Source organism: Oryctolagus cuniculus, chromosome 1 (genome assembly GCF_964237555.1).
Source record: "Oryctolagus cuniculus chromosome 1, mOryCun1.1, whole genome shotgun sequence".
Lineage (NCBI taxonomy): Eukaryota > Metazoa > Chordata > Mammalia > Lagomorpha > Leporidae > Oryctolagus > Oryctolagus cuniculus.
In genome coordinates this window covers 232031590-232049163 of record NC_091432.1, presented here as the reverse complement: position 1 = coordinate 232049163, position 17574 = coordinate 232031590, and the positions used below count along the sequence as shown (strand labels likewise).

Genomic DNA, 17574 nt, shown 5'->3' with positions numbered 1-17574 from the left:
GGGAGCCCCGTCCTGGTCCCCGTCTGAGCGCCAGGGCCCGGGAACAGGAGCCGTGCCCCGCTGCTTCCAGGCGCCGTGGCACGAGGCAGAGCGCCCAGGACGTGAGCCAGCGCCCCGACACGTGACACAGGCATCCCCAGTGGGGACCCCAGGTCCTGGTTTTTCCCCAGAAACCTTTTATTAAGGAATACTAACTTCCACATTTCCTAAGTACAGCTTAGGAACACGGTGATTCTTCCCGCCGTATCCGTCTCCCTCCCCATTCCCAGTCTTATTTTCACTAAGACCTATTCTCACTTAACTTTATACACGTACGATTATGCTAAGGAAAAAGTAATTGTGTGGGAAAGACTGTCCCTTTAGCAGTCGAGACAAAGGCTGTTCCAAGTCATTGGATCTCGAAGGGTTAATTTCACTTCCACAGATGGCCGGTTTGGGGCTCTGTTCGCTGCCACAGGTCAGGGAGAGCGTGGGGCTTGTCCCTCTGGGGCCGGCTTAGGGCAGGGAGTGATGTTTCCCGGATTCGTCCATTGTGTCACGTATGACGGCATTTCCTTCTGTACCGCTGTGTAGTAGTCCATGGTGTACCTATCCCATAATTTCCTGGTCCAGTCTTCAGTTGACGGACATTTGGGTTGTGAACTGAGCTGCACCCATATTCGCTTGTTTTTCAATACGTTTTAAATACAAAAGGGAGACGTACCCTGGGAAAACAGCACCTGTGGCCCAGGTCACGCCGGGACTGCCACACTGGTGCAGTGGCCGTGGCCCAGGTCATGCCATGGCTGTCACTCTGGTGCAGTGGCTGTGGCCCAGGTCACGCCGGGGCTGTCACACTGGTACAGTGGCCGTGGCCCAGGTCACTCGGGGCTGTCACTCTGGTGGTGCAGTGGCTGTGGCCCAGGTCACACCAGGGCTGTCACTCTGGTACAGTGGCCGTGGCCCAGGTCACTCGGGGCTGTCACTCTGGTACAGTGGCCGTGGCCCAGGTCACTCGGGACTGCCACACTGGTACAGTGGCCGTGGCCCAGGTCACGCCGGGGCTGCCACACTGGTGCAGTGGCCGTGGCCCAGGTCATGCCGGGGCTGTCACACTGGTGCAGTGGCCGTGGCCCAGGTCACGCCGGGGCTGCCACACTGGTGCAGTGGCTGTGGCCAGGTCACACCGGGGCTGCCACACTGGTGGTGCAGTGGCCGTGGCCCAGGTCACGCCGGGGCTGCCACACTGGTGGTGCAGTGGCCGTGGCCCAGGTCACGCCGGGGCTGCCACACTGGTGCAGTGGCTGTGGCCAGGTCACACCGGGGCTGCCACACTGGTGGTGCAGTGGCCGTGGCCCAGGTCACGCCGGGGCTGCCACACTGGTGGTACAGTGGCTGTGGCCCAGGTCACGCCGGGGCTGTCACACTGGTGCAGTGGCCGTGGCCCAGGTCACGCCAGCGCTGCCACACTGGTGGTGCAGTGGCTGTGGCCCAGGTCACGCTGGAACTGTCACTCTGGTGCAGTGGCCGTGGCCCAGGTCACGCCGGGGCTGCCACACTGGTGGTGCGCTGGCTGCAGTGGAAACGTCTGTAGCAGATTTGATCATCACCCCGACCCTGGGCCGGGTGCAGCGAGCCCTGTGCCGGCCTGTGAGTTTGGGAAGAGCCGGGACCACTTCCCCCTGAGTTCCCTAGTGTGCAGGCCCCGGGTCCATGCAGATCCTGCACCTCCGTCTTCCCCCGGGCGCCCCGCGTTCTCTGCACAGCAGAGCCAGCCCCAAAGGCCTTGCAGAGTCCGGCCCGGTCCTTAGGCCCCAGCCCTGTGCCCTTGTGGGGTGCACGGGGCAGCCGTGTGGCCCTGGTTGCGGGTAAGGGTTAGGATCCGGGTCAGAACAGGTCGGTTTTCCTGTGCCCCTGCCAGCGCACAGCGGGCTGTAACCCCACGGGTCCGGCAGGTTTCACCAAAGTGTCATCACGGAGGAGTGGTTGATCAGTTATCGGCCATTGGCTGGTCGACTCGGCCTTCAGCCCCCTCCCCGCCCTGCGGTTCTGCTCATGACTGGGCTCCCTGACTGCCCAGCCCACCTCGGGGCTTGAGGATTGGGGTCCCCATCCAGGGCCCCCAGTCATCTGGTTGCCATACAGTAGACCAGGTCACTGGAGAGTACAAGGCTTTAGGAGCCAAGGCCGGGTGTGTCTGTCACAGCATCACAGGCTCGGGGGGGGGGGGGGGGGGGCAGGCCTGGCAGAGGCGGGGCCTGTGGCCGGTTTCCTCCTACAGAGAGGGAAGAGAGCAGCCGAGCCTCCTGGGCGGGGCTGAGCAGGGGCCTGGAAGGAGCGCCTGGGGCGGGAGGGGAGCGCCCGGAGGCCCAGGGCTGGCCCCGGGGTGGGAGCCCGAGGATTCGTTCCCTGGAGGCCCAGCCTCGGGCCCTAGGGCCTGGCTTCCTGCAGCCATGGGCATCCACCACCCAGCTCTGAGTCCGGTGCTGCCCGTGGCTTCGGCCGACTTTCTGCCCACCCTGAGCCTCAGCTGTCTGGCTCCAGGGCGTTGCGGAGCCCTGAGGGCAGAGGGGAGCGACAGGCTGTACACGGACGCGATGTTCTCGGGCAGCAGCCGCGGTGGGGCACTGAGGGCCACTTGGGGTGCTCACAGCCCTTGTCAGGGTGCTGGGCTCAAGTCCTAGCTCCGCCTGTGATCCAAGCGACCCTGGGAGACAGTCAGTGATGGCTCAAGTCCTTGGGCCCCTGCCTCCCACGTGGGAGACCCGGATGGAGCTCCTTGCTCCTGATTTCGGCCTGGCCCAGACCTGGCTGTTGCAGCCATTTACGGCGTGAACAGTGGATAGATCCTTTCTCTCTATCTCTCTCGCTGTGCCTTTTTTTTTTTTTTTTTTTTTTTTTTTTTGACAGGCAGAGTGGACAAAGAGAGAGAGACAGAGAGAAAGGTCTTCCTTTGCTATTGGTTCACCCTCCAATGGCCGCCGCGGCCGGCGGCGCTGCGGCTGGCGCACCGCACTGATCCGATGGCAGGAGCCAGGTACTTATCCTGGTCTCCCATGGGGTGCAGGGCCCAAGGACTTGGGCTATCCTCCACTGCACTCCCTGGCCACAGCAGAGAGCTGGCCTGGAAGAGGGGCAACCGGGACAGAATCCGGCGCCCTGACTGGGACTAGAACCCGGGGTGCCGGCGCCGCAAGGCGGAGGATTAGCCTAGTGAGCCACGGCGCCAGCTGTGCCTTTCAAATATATAAGTATATGGGGCCTGTGCTATGTCATAGCGGGTAAAGCCACCACCTATAATGCAGGCATCCCATATGGGCGCTGGTTCGAGTCCCAGCTGCTCCACTTCTGATCCAGCTCTCTGCTGTGGCCTGGGAAAGCAGTGAAAGACAGCCCTAGTCCTTGGGCCCCTGCACCCACGTGGGAGACCCAGAGGAAGCTCCTGGCTCCTGGCTCTGGATCAGCATAGCTCTGGCCGTTGTGGCCATCTGGGGAGTGAACCAGCAGATAGAAGACCTCTCTTTCTCTCTGCCTCTGACTCTCTGTAACTCTGCCTTTCAAATAAATTAATTAAAAAAACACCAAATATATAAGAACATAAATAAAACGTGTTATAAATGATACTGATTTTGACACCAGTCTAGCCCCGCCAAGCCTGACTCTGGCTGCCCCGGCTCCCAGCCAGCCCAGAGCCACAGCTCCGGCTCTTCCTCACCCCCAGCCGCTCTCCGGTTTCCCCGAGAGGCCACGCGGCAAGGCCAGGAGGAAGGTCGCAATGGTGGGGCTGGAGCTGGTGGGGCCCCAGTCTGTCCAGAGGGAGGCCAAGAGCCTAACCTGGGGCCGGGCAGACGTGAAGCGGAGGGCGGGCCGAGCCTTCGCACTGACCGGGAGACGGTGGGCGCTGACCGGGAGACAGCGGGCACTAAACGGGAGATGGCAGGGTGCTAACAGTGGGTGTTAACCGGGAGACGGCGGGTGCTGACTGGGCGATCGTGGGTGCTGACCAGGAGATGGCGGGCGCTGACCGGGAGACGGCAGGTGCTAACTCAGCTCCGGGTCCCCGTGGTGGCCCAGCAGCAGGACGGGCCGCACAGACACAGCGAATGCACTGACGAGTTAGGGTTTGTGGCAAGCATTCTGGACGAAGGAGCAGGCCAGGCCGGGCCAGCGGTCGGCACCCGCAGCTGAGCCGTGCGTCCTGGGGCCAGGGAGCTCAGAGGTTTCTGACTGTGGGTGGTCGTCAAGAAGGTTGAAGTCCCCCGGGCAGCTCCACGTGATTGGCTCAGGGCCTGGGCCAGCGTGGGACGGACCCCCGCACACACCTGCTGGCCACATGAGCCCCGGGCACCACTCGTCCCGCCCTGGGAGGGGGTGGGGGCAGAGACGTGGGCCACCAGCTCTCCGTCTGTCACCCAGGGTGGAGTACGTCAGGCTGGCCAGCGAGTGTGATGCCGTGAACCTGGGCCAGGGCTTCCCCGACTTCCCGCCCCCGGACTTCGCCCTGGAAGCCTTCCGGCAGGCCGTCACTGGGGACTTCATGCTGAACCAGTACACCAGGGCGTTCGTGAGTGCCCGCCTCGCCGCCGGCCCTGCGGGAGGGAGGGCGGGCCTCCTGGACACCCCCTCTGTCCCAGGCCCTGTGCCTCAAGGCCGAGTGGGGAAAGCAGAGGAGAAACCAGCTACAGCAAAGGCTGTTGATCCGGGCAGTGGAGTGGGGGGGGGGGCCGGAAGCAGGAAAGGGAATGAAACTGGAGGAGGAAGGTAGAGATCAGGGAAGACTTCCTGGAGGAGGTGACGCCGGAACCAAACCCCAAAAGCCAGGCTGCTGATGGGACCAGCCCCTTCTGTAAAGGGCCATGTACTTAATATTTGCCAGCCTTGGATTGGAACAGGGGTCTTGGGAGCGTTCGGCCTAGCAGTTAAGACACTCGCATCCGTGTCAGGGTGCCTGGGGGAGTCCTGGCCCTGCCCCTGTTCCTAGCTGCCTGCCGATGCACCCTGGGAAGCAGCATGATGGTCCAAGTGCTTGAGCCCCTGCCACCCCCGTTGGGCGCCCTGGGCGGAGTTCCCAGCTCCTGACTTTGGGGGTGTGAACCAGTGGATGGGAGATCTTTGTCTCTTTGTATCTCTTTCAAAAATTTGTTTTAAAAAAATACTCTCAGGGGCCAGTGTTGTGACGTATGGGGTAAAGCCACCACTGCAACGCCAGCATCCCATGTGGGCGCCGGTTCGAGTCCCGGCTGCTCCACTTCCCATCCAGCTCCCTGCTAATGCACCTGGGAGGGCAGTAGAAGATGGCCCCAGTGCCTGGGTCCCTGCCCCCACGTGGCAGACGGGGAAGAAGATCCTGGATCCTGGCTTTGGTCTGGCCCAGCCCTGGCCATTGCGGCTGTTTGGGGAGTGAACCAGTGGATGGAAGATCTGTCTGTCTCTGTCTCTCTCTAACTCTGAAATAATAATAGAAATCCTTTTTAAAAAGTACTTTAAAACAAATAAACAAGTATTTTAAGGCTATAAAACCCTAACTCATGACTGATAGATGTCAGATTTCTCCTTGGAAGGTTTGCTCGTTTAAAGCCCGCCAGCGGGGACGCGCCGCCTGCAGTGCCGGCGCCCCCTAGCGGCAGCTGACCGCGCTGTCCCGGCAGGGCTACCCACCGCTCACGGAGATCCTGGCCAGTTTCTTCGGGAAGCTGCTGGGCCAGGAGCTGGACCCGCTCAAGAACGTGCTGGTGACCGTGGGCGCCTACGGGGCCCTGTTCACAGCCTTCCAGGCCCTGGTGGAGGAGGGAGACGAGGTGAGTGGGCGGGCCTGGGGGGCGCGGGCGGGGCAGCGCCGCCCCCGCTGATCTGGTCCTCGCGCCAGGTCATCATCGTGGAGCCCTTCTTCGACTGTTATGAGCCCATGACCCTGATGGCTGGGGGCCGCCCCGTGTTCGTGTCCCTGAGGCCGGTAAGATGCCGGGCAGGGAGTGGGTGGGCAGACGGCTCCAGTGGGTGAGCTGGCGTGGGCCCTGGGAGGTGGAGTGGGTGGGGGCAGAGGTGTGGGAGAGTGGAAAGCCAGGTGGGTGAGTACTGCCGCCCCTCCCACCTCCCAGAGCCCCTCCCAGGACAAGGAGCCAGATTCCAGCAGCAACTGGTGCCTGGACCCCGCGGAGCTGGCCAGCAAGTTCACCGCTCGGACCAAAGCCCTGGTCCTCAACACCCCCAACAACCCCCTGGGCAAGGTGCCGAGACGCCTCCTCCCGGTAGCCCCTCCGGACCGGCCCAGGTCCCCACTCTCCCTGACCTGCTGCCCCGGGGACTCAGTTTCTCCCTCTGTGAAGTGGGCGGGCCATGGGGACACCCGGGGCAGGGCAGGCTCCCCAGGGAGGGTGTGAGGGCTGGGGGCGACCCTGCGGGTGGTGAGGGGCCTCTCCCAGTGCCCGCGGGGACTCGGGGCCAGTGCACACAGGCCCGTGGCGGCAGGGGTCTGGCCTCCCTGGGCCCCCACAGGTGTTCTCCAAGGCCGAGCTGGAGCTGGTGGCCCACCTGTGCCGGCAGCATGATGTGCTGTGCATCTCCGACGAGGTCTACCAGTGGCTGGTCTACGACGGCCACCAGCACACCAGCATCGGTGAGCCCGGCGGGGCTGGAGCCTGGGCCGCGCCGCGCGAGGTCCAAGAGCTCCGGGGAACAGCTTAGGGCGGGCGAGCGCCGAGGGCCCAGGCCGCCGCCCCTGCCCGCACCCAGCAGCTTCTCCCTCGTGCAGCCAGCCTCCCCGGCATGTGGGAGCGGACCCTGACCATCGGCAGCGCCGGCAAGACCTTCAGCGCCACCGGCTGGAAGGTGAGTGGACCGGGTGGGGCCGGCTGGGTGGGCCCGGGGATGGCACAGGGGTCCCGCCCACCCGTGCTGCTCCCGCAGGTGGGCTGGGCCCTGGGCCCCGACGCTCTCATGAGGCACCTGCGCACTGTGCACCAGAACTCCATCTTCCACTGCCCCACGCAGGGCCAGGTGAGGAGGGGCGGGAGCCCCCCACGGGGGGCGGGCATAGGGAGAGGCCCGCAGGCAGGGCCCCCCCCCCGACCTGTCCGTGCACCCCGCGCAGGCCGCCGTGGCCCTGAGCTTCGAGCGGGAGCTGCAGCACCTGGGCCAGCCGTGCAGCTACTTCGTGCAGTTCCCGCAGGCCATGCAGCGGCGCCGCGACCACATGGCGCGCAGCCTGCAGGCGGTGGGCCTGAGGCCCGTGATCCCCCAGGGCAGCTACTTCCTCATCACGGACATCTCGGACTTCAGTGAGTGGGCCTGGCCGCTCCCACGGGCAGGGCGGGGCGGGGCCTGGGGGCGCCTAAGGCTCAGCGTGGCCCTCACCCCCCAGAGAGCAAGATGCCCGACTTGCCCGGTGCTGCGGATGAGCCCTACGACAGACGTTTCGTCAAGTGGATGATCAAGAACAAGGTGGGCCGCCGTGGACAGTTGCGCAGGCTGTGCACTGTGACGGGCCAGAGTCCAGCCCAGCCCCTGGCATGAACCCCGGTGTAGGATTCCACCTGCTTCGGGGAGCTCCTGGTTGCACAAGGGGGCTGTGTGGTGGCGGCAGGGTTTCCTGCCCCGTCTGGGTGTCAGTCATCCCGTCTGTGCGTGGAGGAGTTGGCCTGTTCCTGCGAGGTCCGCCCAGCGCTGACCCGTGATGCCAAAGCCTCTGTCCTCTCCGGCCCCGCCCTGCCCGCTACGTGGTCCCCCCGCCCCACCCTCTGCTTCCGCTGCCTCCATGGACACGAGAAGGGGCTTGGGTGACGGCCTGGGGGTCTCCCCTGCCCGGGTATGGCTCTGGGAGGGGCTGTCCGGGAGCTGAGAGCCACCGTCCTCCCGCAGGGCTTGGTGGCCATCCCCGTGTCCATCTTCTTCAGCCAGCCCCAGCAGCAGCACTTCGACCACTACATCCGCTTCTGCTTTGTGAAGGTGAGGGCGGGGCATGGCGGGGCGGGGGTTGCCGCCTCCCGGGAGCGTGGGCGGGGTCCCACGGAGCCGCGTCCCTGCAGGACGAGTCCACGTTGCGCGCCATGGACGAGAAGCTGCAGAAGTGGAAGGCAGAGCTGAGGCCCTGAGTGGAGGAGCCTGGCTCCCGCCCGGGGGTCCGTGGTCCCGGGGACCCTCCCCCACCACACCTGGCATTCCCCCCACCGCAGAGTCGGCCGGTGGCTCCCCACAAGTGCCTGCCCTGCCCGGGGTTGGAGAGGGGGGCAGCCGGGGCCTGCCCAGCCAGTTCTCGGGCCTTGGAGGAGGGGCTGTGGGTCCCAGCCCTGCCCTGGCCCTGGCCGGCGTGGCCTCGCTTCCCCCCTTCCCTGTCTGGCCTGGACCGTGGGCGGGGCCTCCATCTCCAATAATTTCCGTGCGCAATAAAGCTCTAACTTATTCGCACCCTCTCTGGCTGCGTCTCTCGGCTTCCCCACTCTGGTGGGGGCTGGGGGGAGCCTTGGAGAGCCTCCGGTCCCCCCACCCCCTTGCACAAATGTCCCTTTGTGGGGTAAAATGGAGCCCTAGGGGGCTGGTGTGTGGCGCAGCGGGGCGGGCCTGCCTGGGACGGCCACGTCCCCTGGCAGAGCGCCGGTTCTGGTCCCAGCTGCTGCACTTCCGGTCTAGCTTCCTATTGGTGTGTCCAGGGAGGCAGCGGATAACGTCCCAAGAGCTTGGGTCCGCCACACGTGGGGAGACCAGGACGGGGCTCCCGGCTCCTGGCCCAGCCCGGGCTGTTGCGGCCATCTGCATCCTCAGCCTCTGTCCATCTGATGGTTCCGGGGCTGGGGCCACAGTGCGGCAGGCACCTCCCCATGGGTGGGAGGCATGGCCAGGAGGAGGAGCTAATGTCTGCGTGCACTCCTGGAGCGCCCTTCAGTCCCTGGGTGTCTGCGTTGTACAAGGCGGGGAGCCCCGGGGCGGCCCCAGCGCCTTGCACCTGCCCAGGGCACCGAGATTTGGGAGCGCAGCACCAGTGCTTGTCCCGGAGATGCCCTGGGGAGCAAGGCTGTGGGTTTTGCTCCTGGCGTGCATGTGATGGGAACTGATAGGAGCAGGTGGTGTTGGGAAACTACCTGGGTGGGGGCATTCGGCCCCTGTGTGGGAGTTCCCAGGCTCAGTGTCTGAGAGGCTCAGCAGTGAGCCCACAGGGGAGACCTGGTCGCAGACTTAAAAATAAGTTTACTTATTTGTATCTACTTGAAAGGCAGCGACAGGGGAGAGATCTATCCTCAGAAGGTGGCCCAAGAACTTGGGTTCACCCCAAATGTCTACAACAGCCGGGGCTGGGCCAGCTGAAGCCAGGAGCCCGGCACTCCATCCGGGTCTCACGTGGGTGGCAGGGGCCCAGGTGCTTGGGCCATCCTCTGCTGCCTCCCAGGCGCGTTAGAAGGAAGCTGGATCCGAAGTAGCAGCTGGGACTTGAACCGGCGCTCTTACATGGGCTGGCAGCATTGCAAGTGGTGGCTCAACCCACCGTGCCACGCCGGCCCCAGGGCACCTGTTTTGTTTGGCCCTTTCAGAGTTGCATTCTGGGTAATAAAACCGTAATCCTGCGTACAGCACTTTCCTGGGTTTCGCGAGTCGCTCACTGATGAGCCTGAGGGGGACGGGGTGCAGCGGCCAGGGAGCCCTAGCTGCCGGCGTCCGGGGAGGCAGCCTCGCGGGCCCCAGCCCTTCATCTGGATTCCGCATGGCTGGGTACTGTTGGGATGCGGTGAATTGTGGGACACCCGGTTAGCGTCAGGATGGGTATTTGTCGTTTGGTTAAGACACCGGTTAGGAGCAGGGCTTTGGCACAGCAATTAAAATGCTACCCTTGAGTGTGGGGCGACAGATAGCCAAAGCATATTTGTGTGTCTTGAAGACATTGGAAATACTCCAGAGTCTGGCATATGGACTTGGAATTTTACGTTGAAATATCAACTGTTACTAAATCTGTTTTAATTAGAAAAGTTTAAAGTGTTTTTACATTTTTTATAAAGGCGTATTTATTGGGGCCAGTGTTGTGGGGCAGGGGGTTAAGCCACTGCCTGTGGTGCCAGCATCCCAGATGGGCACTGGTTTGAGTCCTGGCTGCCCCAGCTCCCTGCTGTGGCCTGGGAAAGCAGTAGAGGATGGCTCAAGTCCTTGGGCCCCTGCACCTGCGTGGGAGACCTGGCAGAAGCTCCTGGCTCCTGGCTTCAGGTCGGCCCAGCTCCAGCTGTCGAGGCCATTTGGGGAGTGAACCCGCGGATGGAAGACCCCTCTCTGACCCTCCCTCTCTCTGTAGCACTGCCTTTCAAATAAATAAATCGTAAAGGAAAGAAAGAAGCCAATCTGAAAAGGCTGCATACTCTGCGGCTTCAACGAATATTCTGGAAAAGGCGAAGCTGTAGACAAGAACGATGAGTTGTTGCCAGGGCCTGGGAGGGAGCCCGGGGTCAGAGAGCAGACCTGTGCTGACACCCTGTGGACCACAGCCCGAGCCGGTGATGAATCGTGTTGTTCGTCAGCTGTCACCGTGTGGCAGCCGGAGCATGGCGTTAGCGGAGACCCTGTGCTGTCCGCTCGATTTTCCTTGAAGCTGAGACTGCTTAAAAAAAAGTGTTAATCCAAAGAGTAAACCAACACATCTTCACAAAAGAACTGGAGTGAAAGGTCTGTAGGGTCACTTCCAGCTGGAGCTCGCCCCGACGTGGAGGGTGGCTCCTGGGCCGTCGGGGGGTCCAGGACAGAACCCCAGACCCTGTCCGCGCGGGCACCCACCCGGCCCGGCCACTAGCTCCGCCCCTCCCGCGGAGCTCCCGCCGCAGCCCGGCCACGCCCCCGCGCTCGCCCTTCTCTCCGATTGGACCGCGCGGTGGAGGTGTGGCTGGAAGAGAAGGGGCTGATTGGTAGGGGCGTGTCCAGTGCGCCTCTCGCTTTTCTCTCCGATTGGACCGCGCGGTGGAGGTGTGGCCGGAAGAGGAGGACCTGATTGGCAGGGGCGTGTCCAGTGCGGCGGAACATGGCGGAGCGCGTGCGGAAGCGGCCGTGCGGCCCGGTGGGTGTCTGGCTGGGGGGACCCCGGCCCGGGGGGGCAGGCTTGCGGCGTGAGAGCGACGCGTGGAGGGGCCTGCGGCGGCGCCGGGCCGCCCCTCCCGCGCTCTGCTGCCCGCTGGTCCGGTGCCCGGAGCCGCGTGCTCGCAGGCCGGGGGAGCAGCAGAGGCTGGGGGCGCGGCGGTGCTGTGGCCGGGGCTGGAGGCGGGAAGCGGGCCCCTGCCTCGTGGGAATTCGCGCAGCCGTTTCTCGCTCGCTCACTGTGCGCCAGGCTGGCCCCAGGTGTTGGGGATCCGCCGGGTCCCGCCCTCCTGCCGCCTGGCTTCCTCGCAGCCTCACGCGCTTAATGCTTGTTGGTTTATTATTTTCGTGGACTGGAAATAATGCCCACAGCAGCCGGGCTGAGGCCAGGCCACAGCCAGGGGCCTGAAGCTCCATCCCGATCTCCCAGGTGGGCGGAGGAGCCACCCCCTGCTTGTCCCAGGGCGCACGTGAGCAGGACGCCCGCCGTGGCTCTCTGCAGAATGCGGGTCCCAGGCTTGCCCCAGCCTCACACTCCTAACCCACGCCCACCCCTGCTGCAGGGCGAACACGGCCGAGTGGAGTGGCGGAAATGGAAGCAGCAGAGTAAGTCAGGGCGGGGTGGGGACAGAGCCCGCTCGCCTTTCCCCAGACCTCTGCAGCCGGCCCCTGGGGAAGGAAGCGGCCGTGTCCCCCCTGGGTCCCACCGGACCCCAGCCGGGGAGGCTCTGGTGCTCACCCAGGCCGACCCACGGAGCCTCCTCCCTCCCCCAATCAAGATGTCCTCTCACCCAGAGAAAGAGGAGAAAAAGAAGTGGAAAGATCTGAAGATGGTGAAGAAGCTGGAGCGGCAGCGCGCCCAGGAGGCGGCGGCCAAGCAGCAGGAGGAGGAAGCAGCCACGCGGGCCGAGGACCGGGGTGAGCCGGGGACGCACACTGCGCATGCGCAGGACCTGCCCGGTCACTGCCGCGGGGGCACGGGCGCCCCGAGCAGCTGCGTACCTTCTGCCCCGCCCAGAGGGGCCTTGCAGGCCACTCTGTCCACTTCTCCCCGGGCAGACTGAGGCCCCTGCTGCTCTCCCTGGGGCGCTACGGGGTGGGGTGCAGCGCGGGGAGCCGTGGCCCCAGGCTGACCAGGGGCACCGTCTCTTGGCCAGGACGGCCCTACACCCTGAGTGTGGCCCTGCCGGGCTCCATCCTGGACAACGCCCAGTCGCCCGAGCTCCGCACCTACCTGGCTGGCCAGATTGCCAGGGCCTGCGCCATCTTCTGCGTGGACGAGGTCGTGGTGTTCGATGAGGAGGGCCAGGATGCCAAGTGAGCGGCCACCCCGCGGGCAGGCGGCCCGGGGAGGAGCAGGGGCCCTGACGGCAGAGGTCAGATGCGGTGGGAGGCGCTCTTAAGGGGGCAGCCCTTAGGTTGAGAGAGGAGGAGACAGCCCTTCTGTGCCCTGGCTCACTCCCCAGAGGGCCACAGCAGCAGGGGCCGGGCCAGGCCGAAGCCAGGAGCCTGGGACTCCAGCCGGGTCTCCCACAGGGACGGCGGGGCCCGAGCACTTGCGCCATCCTCCAGGGGCTTTAGCAGTGGGGCTCGACGTGGGGCACAGCGTCACAGCGGCCGCTTCGCCCCACGCCGCGGCCTTCCTCCTCTCCAGGACCGTCGAGGGGGAGTTCAAGGGAGTGGGCAAGAAGGGGCAGGCGTGCGTCCAGCTGGCCCGCATCCTCCAGTACCTGGAGTGTCCACAGTAAGACGGCGACTTCCCTGAGCGTGGGGAGGGGGCGGTGGGAGTGGCCGCCCCCGGAACCTCTGCCATCTGCCTTCCTGGCCAGGTACCTGAGGAAGGCATTCTTCCCCAAGCACCAGGATCTGCAGTTCGCAGGTACACCCGGCCCCCGCCTCCCACGCCCACTCAGCCACTGGCTGGCCCACTGGGAGGCCGGCCTGAGCAGAGCTGGGACTTGACCCAGGGCACCGCCTGTCCCCCCCCCCCAGGGCTCCTGAACCCCCTGGACAGCCCCCACCACATGCGGCAGGATGAGGAGGCCGAGTTCCGTGAGGGCGTCGTGGTGGACCGGCCCACCCGGCCAGGCCACGGCTCCTTCGTCAACTGCGGCATGAAGAAGGTAGGCATGGTGGGGGTGTGGGCCCCGCCTGGGAGTTCCCCACAAAGGAAGCCGGGAAAGATTGATCTGTGTATTGGGGAGGCATAGAGGCAGCTCTGGCACCTCTGGTCACACCCCAGAGGGCGTGTCAGCGAGGCCTGGGCCAGGAGCCCCACCCGCTCTCCCACGTGGGTGCTGGGACCCAGGCCGCTGGGCCATCTGCTGCTGCCCTCCCGCCCCCGCACACAGGCAGCTGGTAGGTCAGTGAAGGCCGGTCCTCGGGCTCACCACTGACGCAGCCAGAAACAGGTCCCTATCACCCAGTGGTCCTGGGGCACGAAGCCCCACCTGTTCACACGGTCGGGGAGGGTGCTCAGAACGGAGCAGAGATCAGCGCTCGCAGTCGGCAGGCGGCAGACCCTGGTGAAGGAGGAAGGGAAGGAAGTAGCAACAGTGGCTACCCTCCACGGCACTCAGTCCCCGCCAGGCCAGGAGGGGCGGTGGCCGGCCCGGACACGGGGTACCAAGTGGGGTTCCTCTGCCAGGCCCGAGTCCACCTCTCACAGACGAGTGGTCTGTGAGCAGGTCCGGCCCGTTTCATCCTGGGACGGTGCTAGGTTGACCTGGACCCCAGGGTCGGTCGCCAGTCCCTAGCAAGAGGCTGGAGAAGTGGCGACCCCTGCTGGTCGCAGGAGGCAACGCAGTCCTCTGGTTTCTCCCCAGGAGGTGAAGATAGACCGGAACCTGGAGCCGGGACTTCGGGTGACCGTGCAGCTAAGCCAGAAGCAGCTCCCAGGTACCTGGGACTTCCTGGCCCCGGGGGCTCCAACCCCCTCCTCCCAGCTCCCGGGCCCCCACCCGGCCCTCACAGCCTCTGTTTCTCTTCCAGAGTGCAAGACCTACCGTGGGAAGGTGGTGTCGGCGCAGGACCCTCGCACCAAAGCCGGCCTCTACTGGGGCTACACTGTCCGCCTGGCCTCCTGCCTCAGTAAGACAGGGGTCCTGCCAGCCTGTGCCCGGGCCTCAGGCTCCCTGGATGGGCCGCCCGGACCACCGCCCAGCACCTCCAGGGGGAGCATCATGATGGATTCATAGTGTCTGCTGTGGCGTTGGGAATGGGGACAGAGGGCCAGACACACATGGCTCTCGGGGCTCCTGCCCAGCCAAGCCCAGCCAAGCCCAGCCCTGGACTTCCCCGGAGGGCGGGAGGCCAGCGTGCGACTCCTGTCTCCGCCTGAGCCCCCCCTCCGCCCTCCCCCCAGCATACACACAGCCAAGAGGCTGTGGCTTGCGGGGAGCAGGAGCCCCCCCTGAGCCGGCCTCGCCCCCAGGTGCTGTGTTTGCCGAGGCCCCCTTCCAGGATGGCTACGACCTGACCATCGGGACGTCGGAGCGAGGCTCCGAGGTGGCCTCCGCCCAGCTGCCCAGCTTCCGGTAGGGGCTGCAGGGGTGGGGGGATGGGGGCGGGGAGTGCGCCACTGGGTGAACGCCCTCCGGTGACCTCTGCCTCGGTGCCAGGCACGCCCTCGTGGTGTTCGGCGGCCTCCAAGGGCTGGAAGCCGCGGTAGATGCCGACCCCAACCTGGAGGTGGCTGAACCCAGCGTCCTCTTTGACCTGTACGTCAACACCTGCCCGGGCCAGGGCAGCCGCACCATCCGCACCGAGGTGAGCCTGCATGCGTGCCGCCGCCGGCCAGGCTGTGTGGCGGGGGAGGGGGGGCTTAGCACCACAGGTCTGCCGCAGGGACAGCTTGGGAGTGCAGAGTGGGGGCCTGGGCGCTCCTGCTGGCCCGGTGAGCTGCCTGCCGCCTGCGGCCCTGGCAGCGCCCCCTCCGGGCCTCACACACACCTGCTGCATCTGGAGTGGTGCGGACGGAGCAGGGGGCAGCCCGCCTGGCGGATCCGGTCCGACCTCCCGGGGCCCCGCCCACGCCACACTTGTCTTCCAGGAAGCCATACTCATCTCCCTGGCCGCCCTGCAGCCTGGGCTCGCCCGAGCTGGCGCCCAGCCCAGCTGAAGGCTCCGTTGGGTCCGGACAGTGGCGGGGCAGCCGCGGGTCACCCGGCGCGCACACAGCTGGGACTCGTCTCCAAAAGCAGCCGCCTTTACTGTGCCCGCCCCAGCGCGGTCCCTCGGCCCCGCCCTCACTGGCCGCCGGCAGTGATGGCCTTGAGGCTGCCGGTCCGCGCCAGGATGTTGGGCACGAAGAGGAGCCCCGAGGCCCGCTCGATGCTCTCGATGGGCACCAGGAAGCGCTCCAGCGGCAGGGCCTCGTCCACGGGCGCGTTGGGCATCACGTAGGAGCGCAGCTCGATCTGCCCGCCCGCCGCCTCCAGGATGAGCACCTTGAAGAAGTGCGTGGGCACCGCCACGTGGTTCTTGCCGATCACCTGGTACTTCACATAGGCCTTCCCGTCGGCCTCCGTCCTGCAGGACGGCCGGGGTCCTGGTTAGTGCCATGCCCACCTCCTCCAGGAAGCCACCCTGACCTGACCTCCAGCTTCTGCCCACCCGCAGGACATTGTGAGACTGCTGCCCCTGCCTGGCCCCTCCTGGGCAGGGCCCCTCGCCCTCTGGGTCAGGCAGAGCGGGAGGCAATAAATGCTGCTGGTGGAATCGGGCCTCTGAACGCTCGTCTGTCCTCGTGGGCATGCGGTCACTCTGGCTCCTCCCTAGAGGTCAGCAGTCAAGGACAGTGCCTGAACTCCCAGCCCCGGGCCCAGCACAGAGCAGGTGCCACGCTGTGGCACGCTCCCCCACTTCCGTGGCCCTGGGAGGCACCTGCTAATGAAAGCTTCCCAGTGGCCCAGGCCCTGGCTACGCACGTGCTGCCGCCGACCCACCCAGTCCCCCTGGTGACCGTGACGTCACAGGTCCCGTCCCCACTGAGGCCGCTTGTCCATGGTGCCAGGGGACTGGTGCTAAGGCGGGATTCCGTCCCAAGTGCACAGGCTCCGCCGTCGGCTGCCAGCCGTGACCTCCGGCCTCGCGGTGCGTGCCCAGGGCAGCTCAGGCACCCGGGGCTGTGGGCCTGCAGGGGCTTCAGCGTGGTGGCAGAGGGGACAGTCCAGGGGGTGCCCGCGGGTCTGGCTAGGGAAGGGGTGTGCAGGGCCCTCGGCGGGGACACAGGACAGGCTCGCTGAGACCTCAGGGTGGACAAGTGCTGCCCCGGACCCCGGGCGAGCCCGGCCCGGCTGGCTGGGAAGCCCACCTGGGCAGGAAGAGCGGCCCGGTGCACACGTAGACGTTCTGGTAGGTGCGGGTCAGGCTGCGGGTGTACTTCTCCAGGTTGTTCCAGGCGTTCTGGTTGAGGTGGGGCACCTGGGAGGAGGGGGGCTCAGCTTCTCCCTGTCCCGGGGCCGCCCCAGGCCCTGGGGGGTGCGCGAGGGGAGAAGGGAGCCCAAGCTCCAGGCACAGGTGGCAGGGCTGCGAGGGAGGGGCCGGGCAGGCCGAGCGCGCGAGCTCGCCACGTGCCCCGCCTGGCCGGGGGTGCGGGACCCCAGCGCGCGCCGCTGCAGCCCCGGCCCTACCTGGGGCGCCACGTTGCTCAGGTAGAAGGTGTCGTCCATGGCCTTCTGGCTCCAGCGGTGGTTGGCGGCGGCGGCGAGGTGGCCGCGGTCGAAGCCGCTGCCGCGGTAGTCGGCGTTGGTGGCGCGGTGGTACGCGTGCACCGAGTCGTCCTCGCGGAAGTCGCACGAGCGCCGGTCGCCGGCGCCCCGCAGCCGCTCGGGCCGCAGCTGCTCCACCACCCAGAGCGCGCCGCGGGTGCGCGCGTCGTAGCACAGCACGTACGACTCGCGGCTCTTGAGCTGCGCCACCCCGGGCAGCCCGTACTTGGCCAGCTCGCCCGCCGCGCGGGCCCCCGCGCCCCCGGGTAGGGCGGGCAGCTCAGCCGCCGCGGCCACGGGCAGCACTGGCAGCCGGCCCAGCAGCCCGGGCGCCGGCCGCGCGTCCGCTCGCTGGCGCCGCCAGCTCTCGGCGACGGCGCCCAGCCCCGCGCCCAGCGTCAGGGTGAGAGCGGCCCGCAGCGTCCGCATGGCCGAGCTGGAGAGTGGTCAGCCGGGCGGGGCTCTTAGAGGAGCCGCTCCGCGGAGCCCGCCACGGGGCCGGGGCCGTGGAGGGCACGCCGTCCTCCCCTGCGCTCAGAAGCGCTCCCTGGGGCTCGGCACCCAGCACCCAGGGAAAGCAAGCCCGGCCTCAGGAGCGCGACCCCGCGCCCTTTCTTTGCCCTTTTAAGACGCGAGCAGGAGGGGGCGTGGCGCCATCGCTGCCGCTCCCCATTGGTCGCCACCGGGCCTGGCTCCGCCCCCGCCCCGGGGCCTGTGCGCGGGTGGGGGGGAACCTGCTCTGCGCCTGCGCAGGGAGTTCGGCCGGCCAAGCTCTGGGCCGGTTCTCGCCGCGGCTCCTCGCGGAGGGACCGAGGACCCGAGTGTCCTCCTGACCACCACGGCG

The 17574-nt window shown here is 66.3% G+C and overlaps 3 protein-coding genes across 14 annotated transcripts in view; 2 read left to right on the top strand and 1 right to left on the bottom strand.

The window, feature by feature from the left end:
• The window catches only part of KYAT1 (kynurenine aminotransferase 1), a 28433-nt gene extending 20051 nt beyond the window's left edge, over positions 1 to 8382 (top strand). For 7 of the 12 annotated variants that reach the window (XM_070057737.1, XM_070057728.1, XM_070057746.1 and 4 more), the window contains 11 exons: positions 4396 to 4543; positions 5628 to 5777; positions 5846 to 5932; positions 6078 to 6206; positions 6475 to 6595; positions 6731 to 6807; positions 6886 to 6975; positions 7070 to 7256; positions 7340 to 7419; positions 7837 to 7923; positions 8004 to 8382. In XM_070057737.1, coding sequence (XP_069913838.1) covers positions 4396 to 4543; positions 5628 to 5777; positions 5846 to 5932; positions 6078 to 6206; positions 6475 to 6595; positions 6731 to 6807; positions 6886 to 6975; positions 7070 to 7256; positions 7340 to 7419; positions 7837 to 7923; positions 8004 to 8069 — 1222 coding nt within the window. In that variant the 3' untranslated portion in view covers positions 8070 to 8382. The remainder of the gene's footprint in view (positions 1 to 4395; positions 4544 to 5627; positions 5778 to 5845; positions 5933 to 6077; positions 6207 to 6474; positions 6596 to 6730; positions 6808 to 6885; positions 6976 to 7069; positions 7257 to 7339; positions 7420 to 7836; positions 7924 to 8003) is intronic. The other 5 variants (XM_070057741.1, XM_070057769.1, XM_070057743.1 and 2 more) reach the window with 1 other exon arrangement.
• A 2517-nt stretch (positions 8383 to 10899) lies between these two features.
• Positions 10900 to 15738, top strand: SPOUT1 (SPOUT domain containing methyltransferase 1). The gene is made up of 12 exons (XM_002723894.5): positions 10900 to 11002; positions 11583 to 11625; positions 11815 to 11937; positions 12177 to 12336; positions 12674 to 12763; positions 12849 to 12898; positions 13012 to 13142; positions 13845 to 13917; positions 14011 to 14109; positions 14453 to 14555; positions 14640 to 14787; positions 15071 to 15738. The coding sequence occupies exons 1-12, from the start codon at positions 10967 to 10969 to the stop codon at positions 15137 to 15139; spliced, it is 1125 nt and encodes a 374-aa protein (XP_002723940.1). The 5' UTR covers positions 10900 to 10966; the 3' UTR covers positions 15140 to 15738.
• Positions 15211 to 17363, bottom strand: ENDOG (endonuclease G). Its single transcript, XM_008252767.4, has 3 exons — positions 16653 to 17363; positions 16334 to 16443; positions 15211 to 15549 (listed from the first exon to the last, which is right to left on the bottom strand). Exons 1-3 carry the CDS (start codon positions 17157 to 17159, stop codon positions 15267 to 15269), a joined length of 900 nt encoding a protein of 299 aa, XP_008250989.3. The 5' UTR covers positions 17160 to 17363; the 3' UTR covers positions 15211 to 15266.
• Between the last annotated feature and the right edge of the window lie 211 nt (positions 17364 to 17574).

Coding starts and splice junctions, on each gene's coding strand:
- SPOUT1 (XM_002723894.5), top strand. CDS start 10,967: ATGGCGGAGCGCGTGCGGAAGCGGCCGTGCGGCCCG. Junction 11,003..11,582: donor GGAAGCGGCCGTGCGGCCCG/GTGGGTGTCTGG, acceptor CCCCTGCTGCAG/GGCGAACACGGCCGAGTGGA. Junction 14,110..14,452: donor CCGCCTGGCCTCCTGCCTCA/GTAAGACAGGGG, acceptor CCTCGCCCCCAG/GTGCTGTGTTTGCCGAGGCC.
- ENDOG (XM_008252767.4), bottom strand. CDS start 17,159: ATGCGGACGCTGCGGGCCGCTCTCACCCTGACGCTGGGCGCGGGGCTG. Junction 16,444..16,652: donor TGAGCAACGTGGCGCCCCAG/GTAGGGCCGGGG, acceptor CCCTCCTCCCAG/GTGCCCCACCTCAACCAGAA. Junction 15,550..16,333: donor GGGCCGCTCTTCCTGCCCAG/GTGGGCTTCCCA, acceptor GCCGTCCTGCAG/GACGGAGGCCGACGGGAAGG.